Genomic DNA, 23,947 nt, shown 5'->3' with positions numbered 1-23,947 from the left:
TTTGTGTATGTTCTCTTGCTTTGTCTGTCTCTATCTTCCTGTATGGACTGTGGTCTGTGGTTTCGGTACTAGCTCATGCTTTATATATTCAAAGTTTTAGCCACAAAGGAAAACCCTCTTCAGTTTAAGTTCTCGAGTCATTGTGATAGTTATATATGATGGATTTGTACACAATCATCTCAGTACTTGGTATTCTTCTCACATTCATGCTTTCACCTTGTGCTTCTTTCCAGATTTTAGCACAAACGCCCCACGAACAAGGTAAAAATTTATATTTCTTTCTCTGCACATACAAAGATGAATTTGTGATTGAGTGTATGATCTTCGACATCCATAGGCTAGTACATGCACTCATCTCATCATTCTGCAGATCATTTGCAGCACAGTTTTCCTGCATTATCAAGGAAGCTGAAGTTCCATCAAGAGGCTAATGTAAGCATTATGTACACTCAATATAAGATGAACTTGTTCATTTACTGATTTTAAATGAAACTAAGCATTCTGAAATTTGTTAGTATACACGAACTTGATTCTTGATTTACTGGTTCTTTCCCCACGTTGAGTAGGTGAAAACTGTTGGAAACAAGCATCATTACATGCCATACGAGATGCAGGATGAAGCTTTACAAGGTATATGTGTTTCGTACAAAGAAATTGGAAATCAAAGATTTTGAATTCATGTTTTGTGTACACTTCCTATCTATGTATATCAGCTTACAAATACCCATTCTTTTCGCTTCAAGGCATTGCGGACATTCTCTACTCTTTTTTTTTTCCCTTTCGGCAGAAGTAACTTCTAAAGTTTCACATGTAAGGAAAAATTATTAAACCTAACTCCACGAGAAAACCCTTTTGGGATCATGAATGACCAACTCTATGGGAGAACTAGTTTTCCTGTGTAGCCTCTTCCTCTATCCTTGAAGTTCTCATTTCATGTCGTATTACACATCAAATTGGTGAATGAGAAAACAAGTCGGTTTGCCAATGTCCTTTTTTTTTTTTTTTTTTGGTCTCTGTTTTTGTTTGCTCAGGTATAGTTACAACAGCAATTCTGTGCATGTTGCTTGTAATTTTCTTTGTATTTAAGAAAAGTACGTACTTACAAAAAAAACATATGGCCATAGACTCTAGATCATTAACATACTTTGTGCCATCCGGATTGCATGCACACTTTATCCAAACTAGTAAATCTCGAAGCTACGTGTCAAGTCCATCCTAGCCCTATCACTGGATGTATGGTATGGCTCCTAGTGGTAGATTCTTTAAAAAAAAAAAACACACACACACAAAAAAAGATCCTAGTGGTAGATGCATGCAATCACTTAGATTAAATTAGGATAATCAACAATTCAACATAATCTAGAAGTAGCTTAAAAAAATAATCCACGAGTCTAGACCGAGCTAGTTATGTTGTTCTTGTAATTAAATTAAAACGTCAGTAAATCTTCCATTTTTTTAAGTTTCGAAGGATCTACTGATCTTCTTCTACACAGCAGTAATAACTTGTCCACTCTATTATTAATTTGCCCACGTCAACAGATGAATCGCATCACAAAGAAGCCAAATTGGTGCATGCAAGGAAAGGGACGTCACGGCAAGAACGGATGGAAGGGGCGGACGCTGCACAATTCTTTACTATGGATTATATGCCTGTGAGAAGAAGACGTCCCGTACATAACAAGTTTGTCCCGGTGGCTCCATGAAACATGGGGTGGTATCTCACGAAGATTAACTAGTATAATATTTTAGTTGCAAAAATATATTAGAAAAGAAAGTGATCAGCTTTCTTTCTGGCATACAGTTTTGGAAACAGGGTTTTATTGTAATTAGGGAAATGAGGAACTTCTTGTCTTGTAGCTTTAAGATGGCCGACACATAATTCCAACTTTTGCTGCTAACTAAACCCGGCCTGAACCTGAGGAGGGACCTCTGTGCTTTTGATGATGCACTACTAAATCTTTTCACTTAGCTCCATGGATGATGTGTTTTACTATTCTTAGCTACGTACTAGTATTTCATTACTACTCTTTTGAAGCAGTCAAGGGAATAGTTCAAATTCCATTGCAATTTTGGGAACTCAAGGTGCATGCTCTCGCAAATTTCGAACAATGGTTGCTTGTATTTGGTGCAAATCTAACCGCCCCATGAGATAGATATCTGCACGATATTTGTTGGAAACGAAGCAATTTGAAGGAAGAAGTGGTGGGGTTCCCATTGTCCTTCCTCGACTTCGATGGACATAAAATCCCAACATGCCTGCCGTACATTTTGCGCATCAAAGTAGTAGTATGTAAACCTGAGAAGGTTGCTTCCCCCAAAATACTCTGTTAAAACCAAGTGTAAGGGGGCAGGGAAATTGATAAGTGCATGCTAAGATTTCAAACTTCTTGAAAGGTTTCATACTAATGTTACGTACTTTACCTTTTAAAAACTTTTTTTTTTTTACATACTTCAATGATCATAATTTTGTCACTTAAAAAATTGCTCTCTCTCTCTATGTGTGTGCGCGCGCATGTATGTGTGTGGACTATCAAGTCCCTCGAGCAAAAAATCTTATTTTCTTGGCAATGATGATCAGCGAAGAAATTAGTTATCAAGTCTTGGTATGATTGATAATGAAACATAATTTAATTGATAAGTCACTTCACTTAAAACTGATAAGTTATCAAGTCTTGGTATGATTGATAATGAAACATAATTTAATTGATAAGTCACTTCACTTAAAACTGATAAGTTTTAAGTTCGGGTCATCAAGGAGTAAATGAGAAACTACGATTGATCCTTTAAATAAAAAAAATTAAAATAAAGTGTGTATACACGCATTATATATATATGTATATAGACTTTCAAGTCCCTCAAGCAAAAAATCTAACCTTGTTTTTTCTTAGCAATGATGATCAACAAAGAAATTAATTTTCAAGTCTTGGTATGATTGATAGCAAGGCATAGTTTAATTAGTAACTGATTGATCACGGATTCGAATCATCAAGAGAATAAGTGGAAAACTACGATTGATCTTTTGAATAAAATTAAAAGAATAAAAAAAATTCCTAGAATGATTCAATTTCTAAAGCATTAAAAATAGAAGAAATTACTAATACTCCCTTGTCGTTTAGCTAGAGTTGTTAACCGGAACCTGTCCCGAGTCGAACCCAAATCCAGTCCATGATTTCCAGATGGAAAATTCCTTCCAAGTCTGTTTATCCGGATTCGACTTGAATCTGAATGATATATATTATCATCCTAAAATATGTTTCAACCCGTTTTGTGAAAACCAAGTATGGAGAATTTGATAAACCAAAGCATTCTAAGAATTGAAACATGTTCAAAAATTTTCAATTATGTTCATGTACTTTGATGGTCAGAGTACTTTTGTTGATGTACAACAAAAAGATAAAAACTTATGAATTATAGAAGAAATAACACATTATTCATACTTATAATACCCCACGCCATGAATTAACAACTAAAGAATAGTCTTAAAATAACAACCAAACCTGCAGACATTTTTTGGCATCTTCTCAGAAAAAGAGAAAAAAAAAGGTCATGATGAATGCCACAAATTACATGGGGACACAGAACACAACTAGGTGCAATATGAGGATAAAAATGAAAATGCTGAGATTTGTAATTCAGCCAAAAAATAAATAACACAAAATAAAGTAAAACTGACAATTAATTATTCATTCACAGTAGCAAATGTTAAAACTGACAATTAATTATTCATTCACAGTAGCAAATGTCCCTCAATTTAAGGGTAAACCTCAATCAGGGACCTTACAGTACCCAAGATTGGATATACCTTGTAGCTAGTAAATCCAGCCTCCATAAACAGTTTTGCCCATTCCTTCTCAGTTCTTTCTTTAGCAGGACCGAGCGCAACCAACATCTGCATGTCCGTGTTGATCTGTGTTTGAAGTGATGCTTTATCTTGTATCCGGCTTCCCATTACAATGTCTATAATGATCACTTTACCACCATCGTGTTTCTCTGCAATGGCCTTTCTGCAGTTCTTGAGAATTTTCGTACAGTCTTCATCACTCCAGTCATGGAGGATCAACTGTTCAGACCATAAAAATCACGCGCATTACTATCTTGGACATATGCTAGTTCCAGATCATGCAAGCAAAACAGTTCGTAAGAGAACAGCAAAAAGGGATGCAGAAAATCCTAAATTCCCGGGAAGAATGTCTTTTATTACCTTGAGTAAGATTGCATTAGCCTAGGGTACACTTTCAAACATATCTCCAGCAACAAAGTCCACGTTCTTATCTCCTCCTTCATTAGCAACCGCATGTGGTAGATCATACACGGTACATTTGATGCTAGGAAAGTTTTTGGCGATGGCCCTAGCAAATTTGCCTGTGCCACCCCCAACATCAGCCAAAGTTGCCAAGCCCTCGAACACGAACTTGCATTTGGTCATCAGAACCTCTATACAAAACTCAGAATCATTAGCCATGACTTCATTATTAAACATTTGCCCGAATGGGACTTCTCGAGCTGCATAATGCCAGAAATTATTCCCGTGTGCGGTATATAATGGAGAGAGATCATCATTCTGGTACCACTCAGTCAAGAAAAACCAAGGCTTCAACACGACAGGATCAGCTGCCATAAAAACGTATGCCCTTACATTGAATGGCTCATCTTTTAAAAGAAGCCGGCCTGCAGGGGTGAGTGCATAGCCTTGATCAGTTTTTCCACGAAGAAATCAGAGTTTGCTAGGAATTGCATCAAGCGATGAATGTGATCAGATTTAGAAGGGTGGATTGGGAGGGCAGAAATCAGCTCAGAAAGTGTAATAGGCTTCCCATGTTTGCCTATTACTTCTGGAATTCCCAACTCAACTGCACATTTTAGACATGCAGATTTCTTGAAGTCGAACAATGCACGCTGTGTATGAGTTTCAGCTTCAAGAAGCTCATCAATATTCACAACTTTTTCCATGTGTTGCTAAGAATTTTTTTGGAACTAAATCTTCAAATGCAACGTCTTTAGATCAATTGCCAAGTTAATTTCCAAGTGCGCAAGCAGGAGGTCCATTTATAAGCTAGTAATGTATGCAGCGCCTGCTATGCCTCCTATCATTGATTGCTTTCGGCTCTTATGGAAGCAGCAGTCAAACTTCACCCAATGAATTTGGGTTTTTTAAGCTGTTACAGCTAGAAGGTTACCCGATGACAGCTGCTAATATTCGAGCAGATTCGATTCACTCTCATCACATCTGACTAATAATTGGGCAAATTTTGTTTATCTGTCAAACCTAACTAGTAATTTGGCAGATTCGAGTCACCCACCAAACATCTAAACCGCACTTAAACTTTTTTTTCCCGACTCTCTTATTGTTAACTCACTGACTAATTTTGCTTATTTTTGTTTATCTGTATTAGATTTTGAATAACAAGGATGCGAGTGTTAGAGTTAGAATTCTTATGGTATGAAAGTGTCTTAGAAATCCTATAGTTTGCTGTTATTTATGCAACTTGGAGCACATAAAGCAACTTTGAAACTTGAAAAAACGACATATATGTTATGGTTGGTCAACCACCCAAGTACACTGCAAAAAACAATGGAAAGATAATTGCACCATGTCGGTTTCCAGGATGACCCTCGCTAATTATTTGGGATCACTTGGATCATGCTGTTGATGCTTTCTTTATTGAATCATGCCTGCAGAAGTTTCTTTCCCGATCTAGTTGGTGGAATCTCAGATTGGACTCTATAGTGCTCTACTGTTTCGAAAGTATTTATTAAAAACCTGAATCACGAGTTTGTAATTTATCAAAGAATTCACCTGCATTTTTTGACTTCATTGAGAAAAGATAAACTGATAAATCTTGAGTCCAGAATATCTGTTATAGTATCTTCAGTCAACCGTAGTAACAGACTAACAGTAGCTTGCCAAATTTTTCTCGCAGCCATAGAATTACCTTACTTACTCTTCATTTCCCCACCTCCACCGCAGAAATTTTCAGAACTGCTTATTGTGGACCGAAATAAATGCACAAAAGGATGATGGTATGATATTTCCACTGAAGCGGATTATGTAAATCTGTGTTTCTTGCCAAATCGAGAAAAAAGAAGGGAAAAGAAGACAATGAGCACTTGCCATTACTATGCATAGCATAATGTGGCTTTATTATGTTTTAAGCAATATTCTTGTACTGAGGTTAAATCATTTCTTAAATGCAACACTTAAAATCAGATAGCCAGAAAGCTAGACTATTAAACGATAGGACCATGCCATTTTTCCTGAGTTAGTCTACACATCAATGTTGATTAATAAACACTTGTCTTGGGGTGCAGTAATTGGTGGATCAACTAACTGTATATCCCACTTGTGTTCCACTAATTGTATTTCCACTCTAAACAAACAATGGATCCATCATTTCTTGACACTAGTTAGGAACAGGAGCAGTGAGATCAATTCTCTACTTCTCCGAACCAAAATTCTTCGATCTCTCACAAATCTTAGTTTCTAGATAGGGTGTTTTGTAAACCTTATTTCGGTTGCATAAATTTCAGGGCAGCAGTATTGGCTCTAGACTTCATTCACCATCTTCAGATTTCTTAGAAGAAAAAACCAAGAAAAGAAAAAAGGAAAAAAAAGATGTCAGCACAATCAGAGTCGTCTATACTACGTCCAGGGATGCTGGAGGAAGAATTGCCTGAAGAATGTAGGAACATTCTTTCAAATCTGCCCAGAGAAAGGGGATGGGGTGAGCCTTATTTGTACCTGTTCGAAGGATTTTGGTACCCAAACATAGCGTGTACAAATCTCCCAACATGTCAAAAACGCTTCCAAGCTCATGATACCCATATCATTCTTGCCTGTAACCCCAAATGCGCACCATCTGGCTCAAGTCTTTAGCATTTGCCGTGTCGAATTGAGAACGTTATCCTCCTAGAGACAACAGCCACCTGCTGCTGACGAAGAATTCCCACAAACTGGTGCCGATGCAGGAGTACGATTATGAATTTGATGAACAAGTACCTGATCCTGATCCCCCTTCTCCTCCTAGGATCATAGCGACTCACATGTCTTACGGTCATTGCCAAAATCCGTGAAGGACTCAGGGTGCAAGCTGATCTACATCTGCAGGAAGTCCAAGGATGCTTAAATATCCCTTTGACACTTCGCAAACAAAATGAGAAAGCCTGAAATGGGAAGCCTTTCACTGGAAGAGGCTTTCTACAAGTTCTGCAGGGGAGTAGTGAGTCTGGCTGGACCATTTTGGAACAATGTGCTGCAGTATTGGCAGGAAATCCTGGGAAAGTTTTGTTCTTGACATATGAAGAGCTGAGAGATGAACCCGATTTCCACATCAGATGAATCGCTGAGTTCATGGGGTGCCCTTTCTCTGAGGAGGAAGAGGAAGAATCAGCAGGCATTGTGGATGAGATTGTGGACTTGTGCAGCTTTAAACTCTCGAGCAACTTGGAGGTAAACAGAAGTGGTAAAGGTGATGATGGATTAGTGCTGCTCATTCCTGCTTGTGACGCATTTACCTAAATATGTCAAGCAATCTATGATGTGAAAAACCTTTCACTTAGTTTTTCAATAATGTACTGTGGATAAAAGTACTTGCAATGTATCAGCTAAAGAAAGGTCTAACTATTTCCTACACAGTCTGTGTTATCCACAGAGGCAAGACATATTTAAGTCAATCCTAATTTTATTATACTCTCTCTTGATGTGGGAAACAGAGCACATATCAAACAGCACAGAAAGACCAGAAACATATTCCAGAAGAGAAGAAATCAAATCTTACCTGCCACGGCTTATGTCCACTAATATAAATGGTTCTAACAATTAGAAGCAAAAAAATAAAAGGATTTTGGGGGCATTGACAAAAAATTGAATGTTCACATACATATGCAACTAGACACAAAAAATTAAAAGAATGTGAAGAAAACTATAAACTCGATTCAAGTTTATTATATAGAGCTTGTTCAAAATTGAATTAGTACTAATTAGTGCAGATTTCATGATATGAAATTATATCTTTTATGCCAAAAAAAAAAAATTGAATTAGTACTAATTTTGAATACCAATTAATTGCTAAACTTGAGTCCGAGAGATCCTCCACGGGGACATAATTGAAAGTAGCTTAAACTCTAATAGGCCAAATAGTAATTACTAAATAATACCTTTCAGCACCAAACTCACCACTCTCCAGTCCCCAGTTCCCCCTCGCCACCGCCGTGTATGGCTTCTGCAGCCCTCTTATCAGCCACCAGAAACAGAATCACAAAGACCCATTTACCCCTGAACTTAGAACTATTCTCCATTTCATCCTCGTTTTCTTCACTCTTCTCCACCTTCTGCAAAAGCCACCATTCTTTCAGCCCACCCCAGGCCCCTCCAGTCCCAAAGAAAGTACCTTTCACAGTCTCTGCTCATGGACTGTCGTGGCAAGACCCCTACCATTGGATGTCCAATACCAACGACCCGGATTTCATCAACTACCTTCGTCAAGAAAACTCTTATGCGGATGCTTTCATGAAAGATACAGAAGAACTGCAAAGAACCCTTTTTTCTGAGATGATAAATAGAATGCCCTCCAAGATTTCTACCCCGCCTGAACGATGGGGAGATTGGTATTCCTTTTGCTCGAATCCCATTTCATTTTTTTTTTTACTTATATTGATTTATATTTTCGTAATAATCGTGCATGAATAGGTGTAATTGGATGCTAGTGTGTGAAAATTTAATTTCACATTTATGAATGTGTTGAGTTTAAAGTGGGAAGGCGTAAGCCTCTATTAAAGGGGGTGTATATGTGTTTGGAGGGATGAAAGAAGGATCAAGCTGCTCACATCGACTCGAGCTCCACTTGATGAGAACTTGTTCAAGAGTGGATTGGTTTGTCAACTAATAGAATGAGTCTATACAAGATCAGTGTTTTTTTAGCTTTTCAAGCTCAATTTGAGCTCGGCTTAACAAGCTTAGCACTTCCAATGTTACATGTGAATAAATCAACCTACTTGAGCTCGACTGGATTTTGACTTGAAGAAAGCTCGTTTTACTTCATTTTACATAATTATGAAGCCAAGTTTAAACACGATTTAAGTTTGTTAGAAAAGTAAACCCAGCCTGAGCTGTATGGTGCTTGGCTCGATTAGGATCGTTTACTCTCAGGTCTGTCTGTGGGGCTCAATGGTTTTGTTTATGAATGTTGTGATTTTAAAAGTGGTAAGCCTTGACAACATGTCAACATTGCTCCATTTTCTTACAATTTCTGGTGCATGGAATCAACTTCATGGCATGCAGGAGTAAAGCTGAGAAGGCCTAACTCCTAAATCCTTCTGGGCTTTCAAGAGATTCCATTTTTTATAAGCTTTTACCTTATTGGTTTTTATATTAGTGTCTCGTATATATTGTTGAAGGAGCTGAATATTGCTTAGCCTTCATCTTGTATCCTTCTGTGTCTTAGTTAAAGATAACATTTTTTTTAAGTTGTTGACTTTCTGACTAACGTGACTTTCTTTGTTGAAAGTTATTATATTGTGTTTATGCATCCATCTTCTTTATATATGACCAGAATTTACGGGGTTCTTAAATGTTGAATTGAAAATTTTTCTTATGGGGTTCATCAGGTTGTACTACCAGCATATTCCGGAGGGAAAGGAGTATCCGGTTTTATGTAGGAAGTTGGCTAATGACGGGAAAGGTTGGATGAAGAAAGTTGTCAACTACATGAGCAAAGGATTTTGGGAGGAAGAAATATTGCTAGATTGGAATGAAATTGCTGAGCTATATGGTAACTTTATATGTCTACTTTTCTGTTAGATCTCAAGGATTTCATATTGCTCAGAACTATTGTTTTCTAACATACATTTCCTTTCTTATTGGCGAAATATTGCATTATGAGGAAATCAACTAATATTATTGTTCTCTAGTATATTTCAAAAGACTTCCTAGAAAGTTGTTCGTAAGTTCAATTGTTTCAGCATATTATATTGCTCACACAGTATATAGTGCCTTATAGCATGTATGGCTCTTGCAATCTGAGATGCCTACAGCTAGCAACTGTCCCTGTTAGTTCAGTGGGCTGATTTGTATTTTTGTGTTTTAGAATCTTGGCAATAGATAGCCTTATCAGTGGAAGTGAACAAGGCTGGAAAGTATTCAGTTGTAGTTGTAAAATTGTAGTGCATCTGTAAGCATCTATTTTTTAAGTTCCTTGTCTTTAAATGCAGTTTGTCCATAGTACTGTCCTTTTGGCTCTTATGTTGCTTTTGCTTATATAGGATATGTACATGTGGGTACATGTCGAGTATCACCAGACAACAGATTTCTTGCATATACACTTGATATAACTGGTAATGAACAATTTGTGCTTCAAATCAAGGACCTTCGAAGAAGGATTGTTCTTTCAAATCACAGAGTTGAGGGGGTTGTTAGCTTGGCATGGGCTCAAGATGGCTGTACTTTATTCTACACATTATGTGACCAGAACCACAGGCCATACAGGCAAATTCCTATTCATGTTTCTTTAGCCTTGAGCTTGATATCATTATGTAGTCTTACCTATATGTTTTGTTATTAGTGTACAATGCATGAAACTGGGATCAGATTCTGTGGACAATAATATCCCAATATTTGTGGAAAGTGATTCCAGATACTGTGTGGATATAACAAGCACAAAGGACGGCAAGTTTATTACTGTGAATTCTAACTCAAGGGCTTCATCTGAGGAAGGAACTTGTTTGCATCATTTTTGCTTCATTCCTTTCAATTGCATTTGGACAAGCTTTTGCTCATATATTTTGCACCTTGGTGGTTGCAGGTTTATGTTATAGATGCATTTGATCCAAAATCTGGGATTCTAAGATTTTGTGAGCGCATCTCTGGTGTGCAGTACTTTCTGGAACATCATGATGGCTTCTTCTATATTCTAACTAATGCTCCATTAAGGACGGATGAGTTATCTAACTCTGGAAATTATTACTTGGGTAGGTGCAGAGCTGACAATTTGCACTCAACAAATTTGCAGGTAATCCTCAGTGGATAGCGTATCTTTCTTTCAATTCCAGGATTTGTTTTGCTAGTCATTTAGACAAGCTAGATTCGTTTATATAGGTGGATTTGGTTAATTTTTTAGGGCAGTACTTGCACCTGAAAGTACCAGAACTTTAGCATATCAGTGTGTTGCACTTAACCCTGCTTTCTCTTCTTGTGTCACAAACTGTAGCTTTCACGTGAAAATTTTAAGTGCAGATACTGTAGTTACGTGTTTTGATTTGCTGAATTTATTTGTTCTTCCTTATCAGCCTATCATTCTTCCAGATGAAGATACTTGCTTTCTAGATATGGACATCTTCAATGAACATCTGGTACTGTTCCTCAACAAAGAGGGATCTTTGTCCATGTGTTCAATCAAGATGCCCATTATGTCTGACTGTAAGGTAGAGTCTCTTCCCTATTTCTTGTGCCTATAAATGGAGGCCTGGATGTATGTAATTTTTCTACACATTTTAACTTAGCAAAACGAATGTACTAATTACCTTATGTCCTTAAGTGGAATATATCCACCTGATTTCCATTTGGTTAATTAAGACAAAATACATGTCCATTCCTAACTTGGTACTTTAAAAACCAAGATTCCGTGAAATGCAATTAGACTAAATGCCTAATCAGATGATATCTTGTATGCTTTGTTTTACTTGTTTCTGAGACATTTATTTGGTTTTGTTGGTGTTCTTCCTATTCCCGTATTGCATTTGCACTAAAGGAGATTTGATTCTTCTATATTGTTCTTTTCGAGTGCTTCAGTGTCATGCCTGTGAGATCTTTTCTCTTGCTATAAAAGGATGGCTAATATATACATACAGTAGAACTTAATAGACATGGCTCTCGTGCATCTTCTAGATGTTGGTTACCAAGTAAAGATCTTAACTGAATTCTAGTGGGACACAATGCAAACAATACCAATCTCTCATAAGAGGGGGTTTAAGATTTCAGTTTCTTGTAAATTGTCATTTCACTTTGCGGTTTGTACTTTTGTTTGTAATGACCCTCAGACTGCGAAAGCTGGATGCATCTGATTAAAGTTTTCCTAATTTACTGAAGCAGGGATTCATTTCTTGGTCCCTGGTATGGATTTCGAGATGATCTGACTTTGTAGTGAGAAAATATTTTCAAAAATTTACTCATTTATGTTTTTTCTTGTATCTTCCTCATTCATGGTTCACTTGGATTCTTGGTTCACTAATACTTGATTATCAAGAAGTAACTAAGTAGTGTTGATATATACATCTAAAGATGATTTCCTTTTTGACTGCAGACAGAATTGAAGATTGATGATCTTCATGCATGGTTTTTCCCTCTGCCTTCAAATATGTGTACAATATCGCCTGGCTCAAATCATGATTTCATGAGTTCAGTCTATCGTGTTGTGCTTTCTTCTCCTGTGGTATGATGTCGAACACTCCCTTACCGATGACATCTATAACTGTAACCGATAGCTTTAAGTTTCTTGTTCATTCCCCACTTCCTTATCTCTTTTCATTGATATGTATATTCATGTTACTCTATAGTGGCATATAGATCTTTTGTCTAGTAGAATATTCTTTTCTTGGTTCAGATAGACAGCCAAAAGCATTTATCCATGTAGTCATAAAATATCAAGAAGAGACAATGAATTGCCCAGGTCAGGCTGTTTATTTTACCCAGTTTCCCACTGTCTGAGTATTGTTTTCAGACTTTAAATTACGCTTAAATTAAATAAACGGGTGCTAGAAGTCTCACTTTATGGTGCTTAAGTTGAATAACAGGCATGATGTCCAAATCCATAAATATGCAATGTTTCAACTTCTATGATTTGCTGTTTGAAGGCTTGTGTTATTGCTCATTCAATAGTTTAGTTTTTACTAGATGTGTACAAGTGCCTTGTGTTTCTCTCCATCGTCTTTGTTGTTCTTTATTCTGGGTCTCTGTTTGAGATCAAATAATTTGGTTAACACCTGATTGAGAAAGCTCCATACATCCTTTTGTCTTCATTTACATTTTTGGAAGCCTTTCCCTATTATTTTCCTTTTGTTTTCTTTTGGCTTGAGGGGAAGGGGGTGTTCTGGGGGTTGAGGGAGAAGTTTAATTAAACTGCTATGGTGGAAACTTTAGTCAAAATAAACAATATTAAATGAATATTTTCTTTCTCCTCCTATTTTATGCTTTTCTCTGTACCACTAGTTTATCTTTTGACAACTGAACTTAAAGACCCTTAGACAGAATATCGGTGGGTGGAAATTAGAAATTCTGCTGATGTAACAAACTCAAGTAGAAGGCACTAAGCACATGCATCTCATCTTTCTTTTTGAATTCCAGATACCTGATGTTATTGTCGACTATGACATGTCGAGAAATTCGCACGTTGTTGTGCAGCAAGAAGAGGTGTCTAATATTTGTTCCAGCGCTAACCACTTGCAAAACTATAAGAGTGCAAAGGATATTGAGGACCTTCTGTGTGAGAAGAAAACAAATGGTCATAAAAGTGAAGCATCGGGATTGAAAGACCTTTCTGACCTGTACTTTTGTGAGAAAAAAGAAGTTATTTCACATGACGGCATCAGGGTTCCCTTGACTATCTTGTATTCTAAAGAGCTTCATAGAAAAGGTCAATCTCCAGGGCTTTTACATGGCTATGGAGCGTATGGGGAACTTCTTGATAAAAGCTGGTGTGCAGATCGGTTGAGCTTGCTCGATCGTGGTTGGGTGATTGCATTTGCTGATGTAAGGTAAATAGAAAAGAAATGAGATATTTGTTTTCTAATATTTGGGGTGATACAAGGAAGACTTCTGCATAAAAGTTTCAGTTCCTTTAACAAGAGTGACCTTCATGATTCTTGTTTACCAGGATTTAAGTTGTCATATTATGGCGATGCTTGTTCATTTGTAACAAAAGCTACGTTCTTTTCCTGGCTTTAAGATTTTAAGGGTGGATATATAGGTTGTAGTTTCCATGTAACCCGAAGAACAGATTGTAAGTGTGTCAACGTGCTTGCTCTCAGTTTTCCAAGTGAACATTCTAACGAACATTTAGCTATTTATGTGCTGACCAAAGCATGTGGTAGTTATATTAACCTTGGGAGAGCATTGGATGCTAGCGGACTGTAACCTCATAAGCAACTCTCTAGAGCAAGAAATATAACAGTTCTAGAAAACAAAGACTCTAGATCCCTTAACTGTTAACTCTTCATTCACCATGGTGGTTCTGTGATTTCTCTTATGTCAGCAACTTATCTAATTTTGGTCAGTTCTGAAGAAATATTAAATTAATGATAGTATCCTTATATATCGCTTGACTGTCATGTGTTTTGAGGGCAGGGGTGGTGCTGGTGCTGATTCTTCATGGCATAGCTCTGGCAGTGGATTGCATAAGTTAAACTCGATATGCGATTTTGTTTCATGTGGCAAATACCTAATTAATGAGGGCTATATTCACAAACAGCAACTTAGTGTTGTTGCCCACAGTGCTGGAAGTTTTCTTGTGGGTGCAGCCATGAATATGCATCCAAATCTATTTCGAGCTGCCATATTGAAGGTAGACACTTAGTATGCCTTTGTTTGTGATCTTACCTGGTACAGTAATGATTGGATTTCTTTTGCTTTATTCTAATTCTTTCATGCAAATGTTTGCTGGGAGATCAAAGTGGGTGTGGCTTTGTAAAATCATCATAAAAGACAAATGGATAAGGGAACTCAATTAAACTGATATGCTAATGATTAAAAGATAAAAAATTACATTGAAGATAAAGATTCAGTAGTTGATTCTGCAACAAGATGCTACTCAATTAAAGGAAAAATCATGGTTAGATGAAGAAAGAAGTATGAAAAGAAAAAAGAAAGGCCAGAAAGCTATAGTTTCATGCATGCTTTTAAGAAATGTTGCAAGTTGATTTTTTCCCTGCCATGACACTACTGGTTCAAATGTCTAGTGAACACTTCCTGTAATACCACCATTTGTATTATCTAGATTGTCTTTGGGAATAAACCCAATTTTTGAGTTATTTATGCCAATATTGTCCATTGTTTTTCTAATTAAACAATAGTTGTTGCTTTTATTAAGCTTCCAAAAACTTAAAAGTTGATTTTTAAGAAGTCTACTTCTAAGAAATCGACTACCATTCTTAAATTATCAAATACCCATTCCCTTTACGGCTTCCTAAGAAGAAAGAAAAGACAAAGAGGATTCCTTGCAACCAGGTTGATACTTTTAAAATTTTTCCTTATGCTGCTCTTGTGCATAATTTTTCATTGCAACTCGCTACAAAGTTTAAAACAGTGGAACACAGCTTTGATTCAGATGGTGTTATCCTTGATTTGTTTGGGTTTGTCTTCAATTTTTTGAATGTTGCTTTTTGATTCCTTGCAACTTGTGTATGAAGTTTGAAACGACTAAACACGGCTTTGCTTTAGATAGGTTTCTCTTTATGGGTTTTTGTTGAGAAATAAGGAGAGAATAAAAAGATGGGAAGGTGTTGGGAAGACCCGAATAAGGAGCACTGAGAGAGTTTGGCATAGAGAAAGAAAGAAGAAAGATTACAGTGAGTTTTGAAGTCGACATCTCCAAAATTGACTTCCATAATTTGGGAAATCAAATAAAAAACCCCTTTTGTTTTTTAGTATGAATACAAAGGTCAATATTCTTGTTAATTCTTTTAGCAGGGTCATAGACTCTTAGATTTTATTGTTTGTTCTATTAATGTTTCAGCAATCAGCTTGTTGGGGAAAATGATGTGTATAATACATGTATCAGGTGCCCTTTCTTGACGTATGCAACACATTGTTAGACACTGATTTGCCGCTCACTGTACTGGACTATGAGGAGTTTGGGAATCCGCAGATAGAGTCCCATTTTCACAACATCCTGAAAGTTTCTCCTTATGATAATATCCGTCAAGGATTTTGTTATCCTGCAGTGCTGCTTAAATCCTCATTTAACGACTCAAGGTAAGCTTGCATCTGAAATTTCCTTTTGCGTAATTCTTCTCTACAAGACTCTGTGCTTGTCTTCTAACTTTAAATTCATGTCTCAATTTTTGCCTGCCTATTTATTTGAGCCTGAATGTCATGCTTAAATCCTTAGCACACAATGAGCCATTTTGCCTAAAAATGATCTTGAATCATCTTCATTTGTATGCGATTAATGTCTTTGCATGCATCCTTCTAAAACAATGATCCTGAAGATGTTTGTGCACTCAAGGGTTGGTGTTTGGGAAGCAGCCAAATGGGTGGCCAGGGTACGGGAGGTTGCATGTTCAACTTGTTCTTCTTCAGTCATTCTGAGGAGTAGCATGAGTGGAGGACATTTTGATGAAGGTGGCCGTATTAGTCATTGTGAGGAAACGGCTTATGAATATGCTTTTCTATTGAAAGTCCTGAGTACTTGTGGGTGATGAAAATGCCAAAAATCTGCCTCTTAGAGGTAGAAAATTGTTGGAACATGCATCGATCATGGTCGTTATTCATGTAAGAGGCAATCAAAAGGTTTTTAGTGTAGGACTTCAAACTCGCAATAGAGAGAGCACATTTGAGACCAGGTAAGCTACTCGCTATCTGCAACAATATGGTCAGGCGACTATTAACTCCCTCCCTGCAACAATATGGGTAGTTGGATATTCAGTTTTGCCTGAGTTCCATGAATTGTTGGTTACCGTATGTGTACTGTTCTTATATGGAGATTTCTAACATCTTAAGAGCAACCTCCTCAACTTAAGAACAGCTAGCGTAGGTATATCAGCAATTGTTGATATTGAATGTACCTCTCTTTTAACACCTTGCAGCATGGAGCACTAGTGCTCCGTCAAAAATGACATTTATCCAGGCGGCTTACCATTTAGTCAGATGGATTTTCTGTGTAAGTTGTACTCAGACAATGATAACCGTGGACCAATTCGAAGTTACAGCGTTCGTCTAAATTGTACAAAAGCTTTTGAGGCTGAATGTTTGAGGCTGCGCAGAAGCTTTTGAACTATATCACGTCCAATAAGCTTCTCATTCCCCATGAAAACATATTTCTCTACCTTCTCTCAATCCCATTAGTTTAACGAAATTAAAAAGGTTTAAGGCATAGAATGACATATTCCTCGATGATTATTTTTGCACTACAAACAAATGGATACTCAGTGTCCTTGCACACCAATGGCTCCATGCGGTCGTTTCCTGGAGGGTGGATTCCTCAGTCCGCGAGCAAGGTGGACGGGGAGCTCGGGCAAACAATGAAGAGTGTTTTTGAACAAGGTCCATTGCATTTCAGATGGGGCAAAAAAAAAAAGAAAAGAAAAGAAAATTGGCGTGGCAGCACCAAGCCTCTAATGATCACCAGAAATTTTGTACAGAGATAAACCATCTGTTTTTGAAAGCTGAATCGTTGCCAATCGATGAACCTAATTCCAGTTTCCAACAAAGGAACATATATGAACCACTCCAGGCAGAAAGTCGAGAAGGCGCAGCATATAGACAAGCAAGCAGAATAGCCTAAAGCCCAAAGATTAATATGAGAATTCCAGCATTTACATTCAACTAGCCTTTTCTCCATCGGACGAGACAAAACTGAGCCAAGCACACATTGATTCGGAAAGCATGGACGGTCACCTTTTCAGCCTCTTTTGGGCTTGACTGAAATCTTCACCGTTGCTTGTGTCCCGATATTGCCCCGCTAATTGATCACCAGAAGGTGAACGCCGCTCATGATCCTGAAGCATGATAAGGGAATGAAATTAGCATAGAATAGAGAAGTCACCAACTGCAATCCAAGAAGCCGAGTACTCTTCCACACACACACCTCCCCCCCCCCCCCCAAAAAAAAATACTGAGAATCATTAAAATGTCATTACTTTAGTGACGGAAATCCCAGAAGCCAGTCCTCTATTTGCTTGCTTTCCTAGATTAATCTGCACCGAGACAGTGGCCTGAGAGAGATCCACTCCAGCAGTCTGCAATGCTTGCGTCAATGTGTTAAGCAACCTGATTAGAAACAATTGCAAAGCAAGGTCAGCTAAAATCATCATAACCTACTGAAAGATTTCCTAAATCTATTGACAGAAGAACATTAAGCTACAATGGACTACCTCCTGCTGAACATGCGATCACTGCACAAAGAATACATAGAAACCTTGTAGAGAGGTAGAAAAAGAAGAAAGAATTGAATAAAGCACAAAACAGCTGATTTTAAACTCCAAATGCCCAGACATAAGCAACTACATAGAGACAACCTTGAAAAACCAAATCAGTCAGCACAAATATTATGCACCCGAAAGCAGAGCCATAAACACAATAAATCCTTCTTAATATATCAAAATCTCTAATAGTGAAACCACCACCACAAGCTGTCCTCATCTTAGCAATCAGGCCAGACCACTAAAAAGTCCCCAAGCGCTTGACTGATAATACATAATTGGAGACAATCTCTCTCTCCTTCTCTTTCTCTCACGCCTCCAATAATTCCCCCCATCCCAAAGAAGGAAATGGATACAAAATTATATATTGCATTGTGACCACATTTTAAAGCAAATTTAGGAGATGGCAAGTAAAACCTTAATGAATGCATGCCATCTGTCAATGGTTCTAGCTACAAGTTCCATGATGCACCAACAAACAATGAAACATACTCATTTATTAATGCCTGCCCCAGAGCATACAAGAGAGTCGGGATTAACAGTAACTACTGAGAATTCTGTGGCAAGAACATAATTTTAAGCATCAGAGACAGTAATAACAGCCACAGAAGTTAATTAACATGAAACACCATGTGCCAATCCATAGCATTAAAACAAATATACAAGCTGTAAAACCACTCACCCTTGTGAATATATGCTTGAGATGCTAATTGTGCCCCCTTCAATAGTTAAGCCCTCCGGATGGTTTAGCATATCATCAGTGATTGGACAGTCAGAAGACTGCGCATCAGGAGCTGGCCTAGGTTGGGAGTGGGAGAAGGCACCATCATTCTGGATCGGAACTGGCATGGCTGCCTGCAAAGGCATCGGCATGGGCATCGCCTGGTTGGTCAGTTCAGTTTGCTGATCCATGGTTTTAGAGGTAACCTCCCTCCCAAGGTCAGATTCAATTGGATTTTGTTGACTTGGTTGCACAGTTGAAGATACAGTGATATTATTGTCCTCTAACCTTCCAGGATACAGTGGACCAGAACCAGAGCCGTTTTTCATTGTTTGTGGATGACTGACAAAACTCTGAGTCCGCCAATGACTGTTCCTCTACTCCAAGTAAATGCCATAAAAACTTGGTCAGTTTGAAGATATGCATCAAAACAGAAATGGAAACCAAAATGCAGTTTTCTTGAGAAGATTTTGATAGTAAAATGAATTTTCGTATATGGATATCCAAAAATCTTGCTAAGTTTCTTCTTTGTCAGAGAATATGTTGTTACTGTCGAGGAAGGAAGGCACTAGGCATGTAAGAATAGCAAGAGAAAAGGGAAAGAACGTTGAAGGAAAACCTAGATTAGTATTCCAACCAAATAAGCCATGGAACATTAGTGAAATTGACAGTAACAGCCAAACTATATCAGTTAAAGTTTAACAGCAGAATGGCCACAAAACATCTTACTATAGTTGTGTGTAGGCAAGTGGGAAAGAGAAACAAAATAATTACCATAAAGGAAACCCAATTAGTACACATCTTGCATGATCTAGCCAAGTGAAATACATGTTTATAGAGCCAACAAAGATGGCTTGCATGGGTAAAATGATAAAATTCATTTATATGGTAGATATCAATGTTTTACCCAGGGCATCAGCTTTGTGGGCTCTGAGTTCCAAGCCTGATATGATCCTTCACATTTTTGAACCTTTTCCTGTAGATATTGTACATACTCGATCACCTGTACACAGACATAGACAATCAGCCAACCTACAGTAAATCGACCATTGAAGAGACAAGGAGGCAATTGCAACAACTTATTTTGATCAACTGATATACCTCCAATAGGAAAGATGCAGTATCTCGCTTTTGATCACTATGGGGTATCAGCTCTCTCAAAATCTGAAATCTGGGAAAGAAAATAAAATTTAATTACTGGAAGAAAGACTAAATTTCCAATATGGATTGCCTGAACATTAAAAGTTTATTCCTCTCAATTTCCTATCATAATTCACTTTATTCCAAAAGAAGTCTCCAGAAGCTCTGAAGTCTTATAGACCCACGTGAATGTCATACATAAGCCAAATAATTTCCCAAACTTCACATTTCCCTAGACAAGTCAAGCACGAAGAATGTGAAACTTAAAAAAGTGTGACTTATTAGGGAAGGGAGTATTTGGCATCATATCAAGACAACAGCAGTATTGGTCAGACAAATGTCACTTGGCAAACAGTTATATTTGATATTTAGGCACCTCGTGTAGCCTCAACTTTAACTGCTAGGTGGTTAATGGAACCACATGCCACAGGGTTTCAGAAGAAAAAGGAGGAAATTGCCCTTCTAAAGACAGCCAACCAATAATTTCTTGATGGTAACTTGAGCAACAATAGCAAAATCAGATCAAAGCAGTAAATATAAGCTACTCACATGCTCACAATTATTGCACCCACCATTAACACAGGAAAGACCAGGTCTTTTTCTCCTGGTGAAAACCAAACATTAGAAGAAAACAAGAGCTACGCATATTACAAGAACTATAATGGCCAGGAAACCAAATGCCGCAAGTACAGATAAAAATGTCGAGACATACACAAAGCCAAAAACTCCACAATTCTGATGCCTTCAGAATAACTTGTCTCATTTCACACCTAGAACAGCTGTGACCAATCAAAGTAGATAAACCATTGAATGCTATTGGAGCTTTAAACTAATATTGGATGAATCCTGTTAACACTCTATTTTTTACTTGCATCTCTGTCAGTTCCTCTTCCTGCTTGTCAACCCCTGCTACTAGGTACTACTTGAACTAATATAACAGTGAAGGCAATGCCCAGCAGAGGCTGATTTTTCACCAAAAAGGAAATGCATTAATCCAAAGTTTTACATTCCACAATCTCCTTATCAATTTGTTAATGAGAAGATTTATATGACATAGTTCCACTTCCCAGGTTAAGGATTCAACAGGATAATCCCACACGAATCCCAAACATCCACTCCAAAAGCTAGAAAACTCGCAAGTAGGAAAAGAGGCCAAGCAGAACTGTAGACAAAGTAGAGTTCTTCTTTGATTTACAACATTCTGTGTTTGACACATACACAAAGAGTCCACAATTGTCAAGACATGGCCCCGCATTCTGTGTTTGGCTAGATATGTGGGCCATATCTAGCACTGCTTAGAACACCAATGCAGCTGACTTATTCATGAGGATTGGCATTTCAATAGCTTTGCAACTTCAGTGAAATGCATCTTTACTTATACAAGGAATTTTGAGAAGAAAAGACAGAAAAGAATTCTGGTACTGTGCTACAGGTAGACTGCAATAACTACAAAAACAGATTATCCTGAAACCACAGGACCAAGAAAAGACATGGCCCCACATGCTGTGTTTGGCTAGATATGTGGGCCATATCTAGCCCAACACCAATGCAGCTGACTTATTCATGGGGATTGGCATTTCAATAGCTCTGCAACTTCAGTGAAGTGTATCTTTATTTATACAAGGAATTTGAGAAGAAAAGACAGAAAAGCGTTCTGCTATTGTGCTACAGGTGGACTCCAATAACTACAAAAACAGATTATCTGAAACTGCAGGACCAAGAAAGGACACTTTTGTCCTTTACAGGGACTTGAGAGAAAGAAGGAAAGACCTCAAGTTAGTCATTCAATATGGGAACAGTAAGACATGCTACACAGTATCCATTTTTTATTGATTGGAGCCCAGTTTTTTTTTTTTTCCCATCCTGACCAAGTTGTCACAAAAACACCCCCATCTTCAAGCAACAAAAAGGCTTAAAACGCATAATGAGAGAGACTTCATCTCTATTGGAAGTTGAATGTTCTCTAACCTTCCTACCTATCCAAAAAGTCCTCAATAAGTCTCATGACCACCATGAATTACGGTAAAGCAAAAGAAAGGCATCTTACTAAAACTCAAATTCTTACATCTTCTCTTGACAAAGAAAGAATTATGTAAATGAAGATTGACTACGATAAATCAAGCAGCTTGGTCACTTTATCACTCTGTAGCCACATCAAACATTGGCCTTTAAAGGTATAGTCTTCAGAAAAGTATCATAACTAATTCGAAACTACACCAACGAGGAGTCAAAGATTTCATGAAACTGATCATTACAACTACATTTCACTCAATTAAAACTCGTCCAATTAACTACTAAACAATAAACAGATACATGATTAACAACAATAAAAGCCACCAAATATAGCATACCTCTCGTTAATCTTGCTTCTTCTTCGCTGCTCTGTTACTGAATGCTTCGACCTCATTGCATTTGCCTTATCACTGCTCTTCCCATCTGCTCCTACCAATTCATCCAAAAAAAAGTCATAATTCTGAAACTCCAAAAACGAGCCAATTGTCACTTCTTTTCTCAACAAATCCCAATAATCCAGTTATAAAAGGGGCCAATCTATCAAAAACTGCACTAAAATGAAGTATAAGTGATCCTGAAACTAGACTAGAACAATTAAAGGGCCACCGTCAAAAATTACTTATCTATATATGTATTGGAAAAGAAGGAAAAAATAAAAATAAAATAAAAATTCACCTTTGGGATTATTTTGGGATGGTGTGGAGTCTTTTTTGGCACCAAAATCTTCCTCCTCCTCTTCTTCCTCTTCCTGATGACCCTTTCCAGATTTCATGCTATTTTTTCCCCAAGATTCAATTCTAATAAGCTGATTCTGTGCATAAAACCCATAAATTACGCAAACCCACAAAATCTATGCAATCAAATGCTAGAATAGAAATGATAAAAAGAGATCTAGACAAGAATATCGGCTGAACCAAACCAAAAATAACGAATAACACCCAAAACTATAACCAGAGAGAGGAGCAAAAAATTACTTCTTTATGGTAAAGTTTAGACTTTGGAGCTATGGGAGAGAAATTTGATTAATTTTGGCAAGTGGGTTCCAGAAATTTGGTTGAACTGGGGTGTCCACTGCTCCGGTGAGCGTGTGTGGCCGCAACACTACTAATGCACCGGCTTTTGCTTTGGTGTGATGACCAGAGTACAGAAACGGGCTGGTTTTTTAATTTCACCTTTCTTCCCATTTATTTTTATAAAGGGTTTTTTCTTTTTTCTTTGCATATACATAACATATCTTTACCAGCAGTGAAAATAAGAAGAGTCGCTGTCTTGTATTTACTTTCTTACGTGTATTTTGTTTTTTTGTTAATTAGCATATAAACACCAAGAAGCAAGAACTGGTAGTAAATACAAAGAAAATCTATAAATAGAAATGCAATTAACTGCTCCGATTTACAATAAAAGATAAAAAATGGAGAAGCACCCGTGAGTCACGTGATTCATTTAGCCAAAAACTTAAGGTGAGTTAGGTTGTTTAAATTAGATACATGGAACAGGTTAGGATGAGATGAGGGCTAGCCCCACTTAGACCCCGTGAATTTTTTTTTTTTTTTTTTTTTTGGGCATCCTATATTTCTTCATTTAAAATCAATTATTGAAGCCTAATTGAAGGATGGAGCAAATAATGCAACATTTTCAAGGGAAACTGCACGCTTCCTATGGATTAAATGTTTTTGGAGTGTTTATCAAAAAATTTTATAATAGCAATGTATGTCAAAATCTTATGAGCCTATTTGGCAAGCAAGTTTTTGATCAAGTTTGTCTGCTACAAGTTTTTTAACAACTGTAACTACAGTAACTTCGAAAAACATTTTTAAAATTTTAAACTATACACTTCAAAACATTCAAAATTTACACATTTCAAAAAAAATTTCTACAATTTCTACGGTAAGTTACAGTTTTAAACAAACACGCTAAAAATTCATTTGTCAAATGCAACCTACATTG

General features: G+C 37.3%; 3 protein-coding genes and 1 pseudogene across 7 annotated transcripts; 2 read left to right on the top strand and 2 right to left on the bottom strand.

The window, feature by feature from the left end:
* Positions 1–56: 56 nt before the first annotated feature.
* LOC140016594 (uncharacterized) lies at positions 57–1,703 on the top strand. Its single transcript, XM_072070160.1, has 4 exons — positions 57–261; positions 371–432; positions 567–630; positions 1,540–1,703. Exons 1-4 carry the CDS (start codon positions 156–158, stop codon positions 1,701–1,703), a joined length of 396 nt encoding a protein of 131 aa, XP_071926261.1. The 5' UTR covers positions 57–155.
* A 1,956-nt stretch (positions 1,704–3,659) lies between these two features.
* LOC140016593 (tabersonine 16-O-methyltransferase-like) lies at positions 3,660–4,950 on the bottom strand (annotated as a pseudogene).
* A 3,186-nt stretch (positions 4,951–8,136) lies between these two features.
* On the top strand, positions 8,137–16,911 carry LOC113717366 (uncharacterized). Its single transcript, XM_072070312.1, has 11 exons — positions 8,137–8,604; positions 9,604–9,767; positions 10,258–10,480; positions 10,557–10,702; positions 10,795–11,003; positions 11,281–11,415; positions 12,294–12,422; positions 13,334–13,743; positions 14,333–14,549; positions 15,765–15,958; positions 16,212–16,911. Exons 1-11 carry the CDS (start codon positions 8,213–8,215, stop codon positions 16,402–16,404), a joined length of 2,412 nt encoding a protein of 803 aa, XP_071926413.1. The 5' UTR covers positions 8,137–8,212; the 3' UTR covers positions 16,405–16,911.
* A 371-nt stretch (positions 16,912–17,282) lies between these two features.
* LOC113717367 (transcription factor BIM2) lies at positions 17,283–23,189 on the bottom strand. 5 transcript variants are annotated; one of them, XM_027242176.2, is made up of 8 exons: positions 22,975–23,189; positions 22,676–22,811; positions 22,339–22,429; positions 19,949–20,018; positions 19,755–19,850; positions 18,809–19,224; positions 17,845–17,974; positions 17,283–17,703 (listed from the first exon to the last, which is right to left on the bottom strand). In XM_027242176.2, the coding sequence occupies exons 2-8, from the start codon at positions 22,770–22,772 to the stop codon at positions 17,599–17,601; spliced, it is 1,005 nt and encodes a 334-aa protein (XP_027097977.1). In that variant the 5' UTR covers positions 22,773–22,811; positions 22,975–23,189; the 3' UTR covers positions 17,283–17,598. The 5 variants fall into 5 exon arrangements, with proteins under 5 accessions (XP_027097977.1, XP_027097979.1, XP_027097978.1 ...); XM_027242178.2 differs by having other exon boundaries at positions 22,339–22,423; XM_027242177.2 differs by having other exon boundaries at positions 22,676–22,805.
* Positions 23,190–23,947: the final 758 nt, after the last annotated feature.

Source organism: Coffea arabica, chromosome 11c (assembly GCF_036785885.1).
Source record: "Coffea arabica cultivar ET-39 chromosome 11c, Coffea Arabica ET-39 HiFi, whole genome shotgun sequence".
NCBI classification, from domain to species: Eukaryota; Viridiplantae; Streptophyta; class Magnoliopsida; order Gentianales; family Rubiaceae; genus Coffea; species Coffea arabica.
Note: the sequence above shows the minus strand (reverse complement) of the source record. Positions and strands in the feature narration are given on the sequence as shown.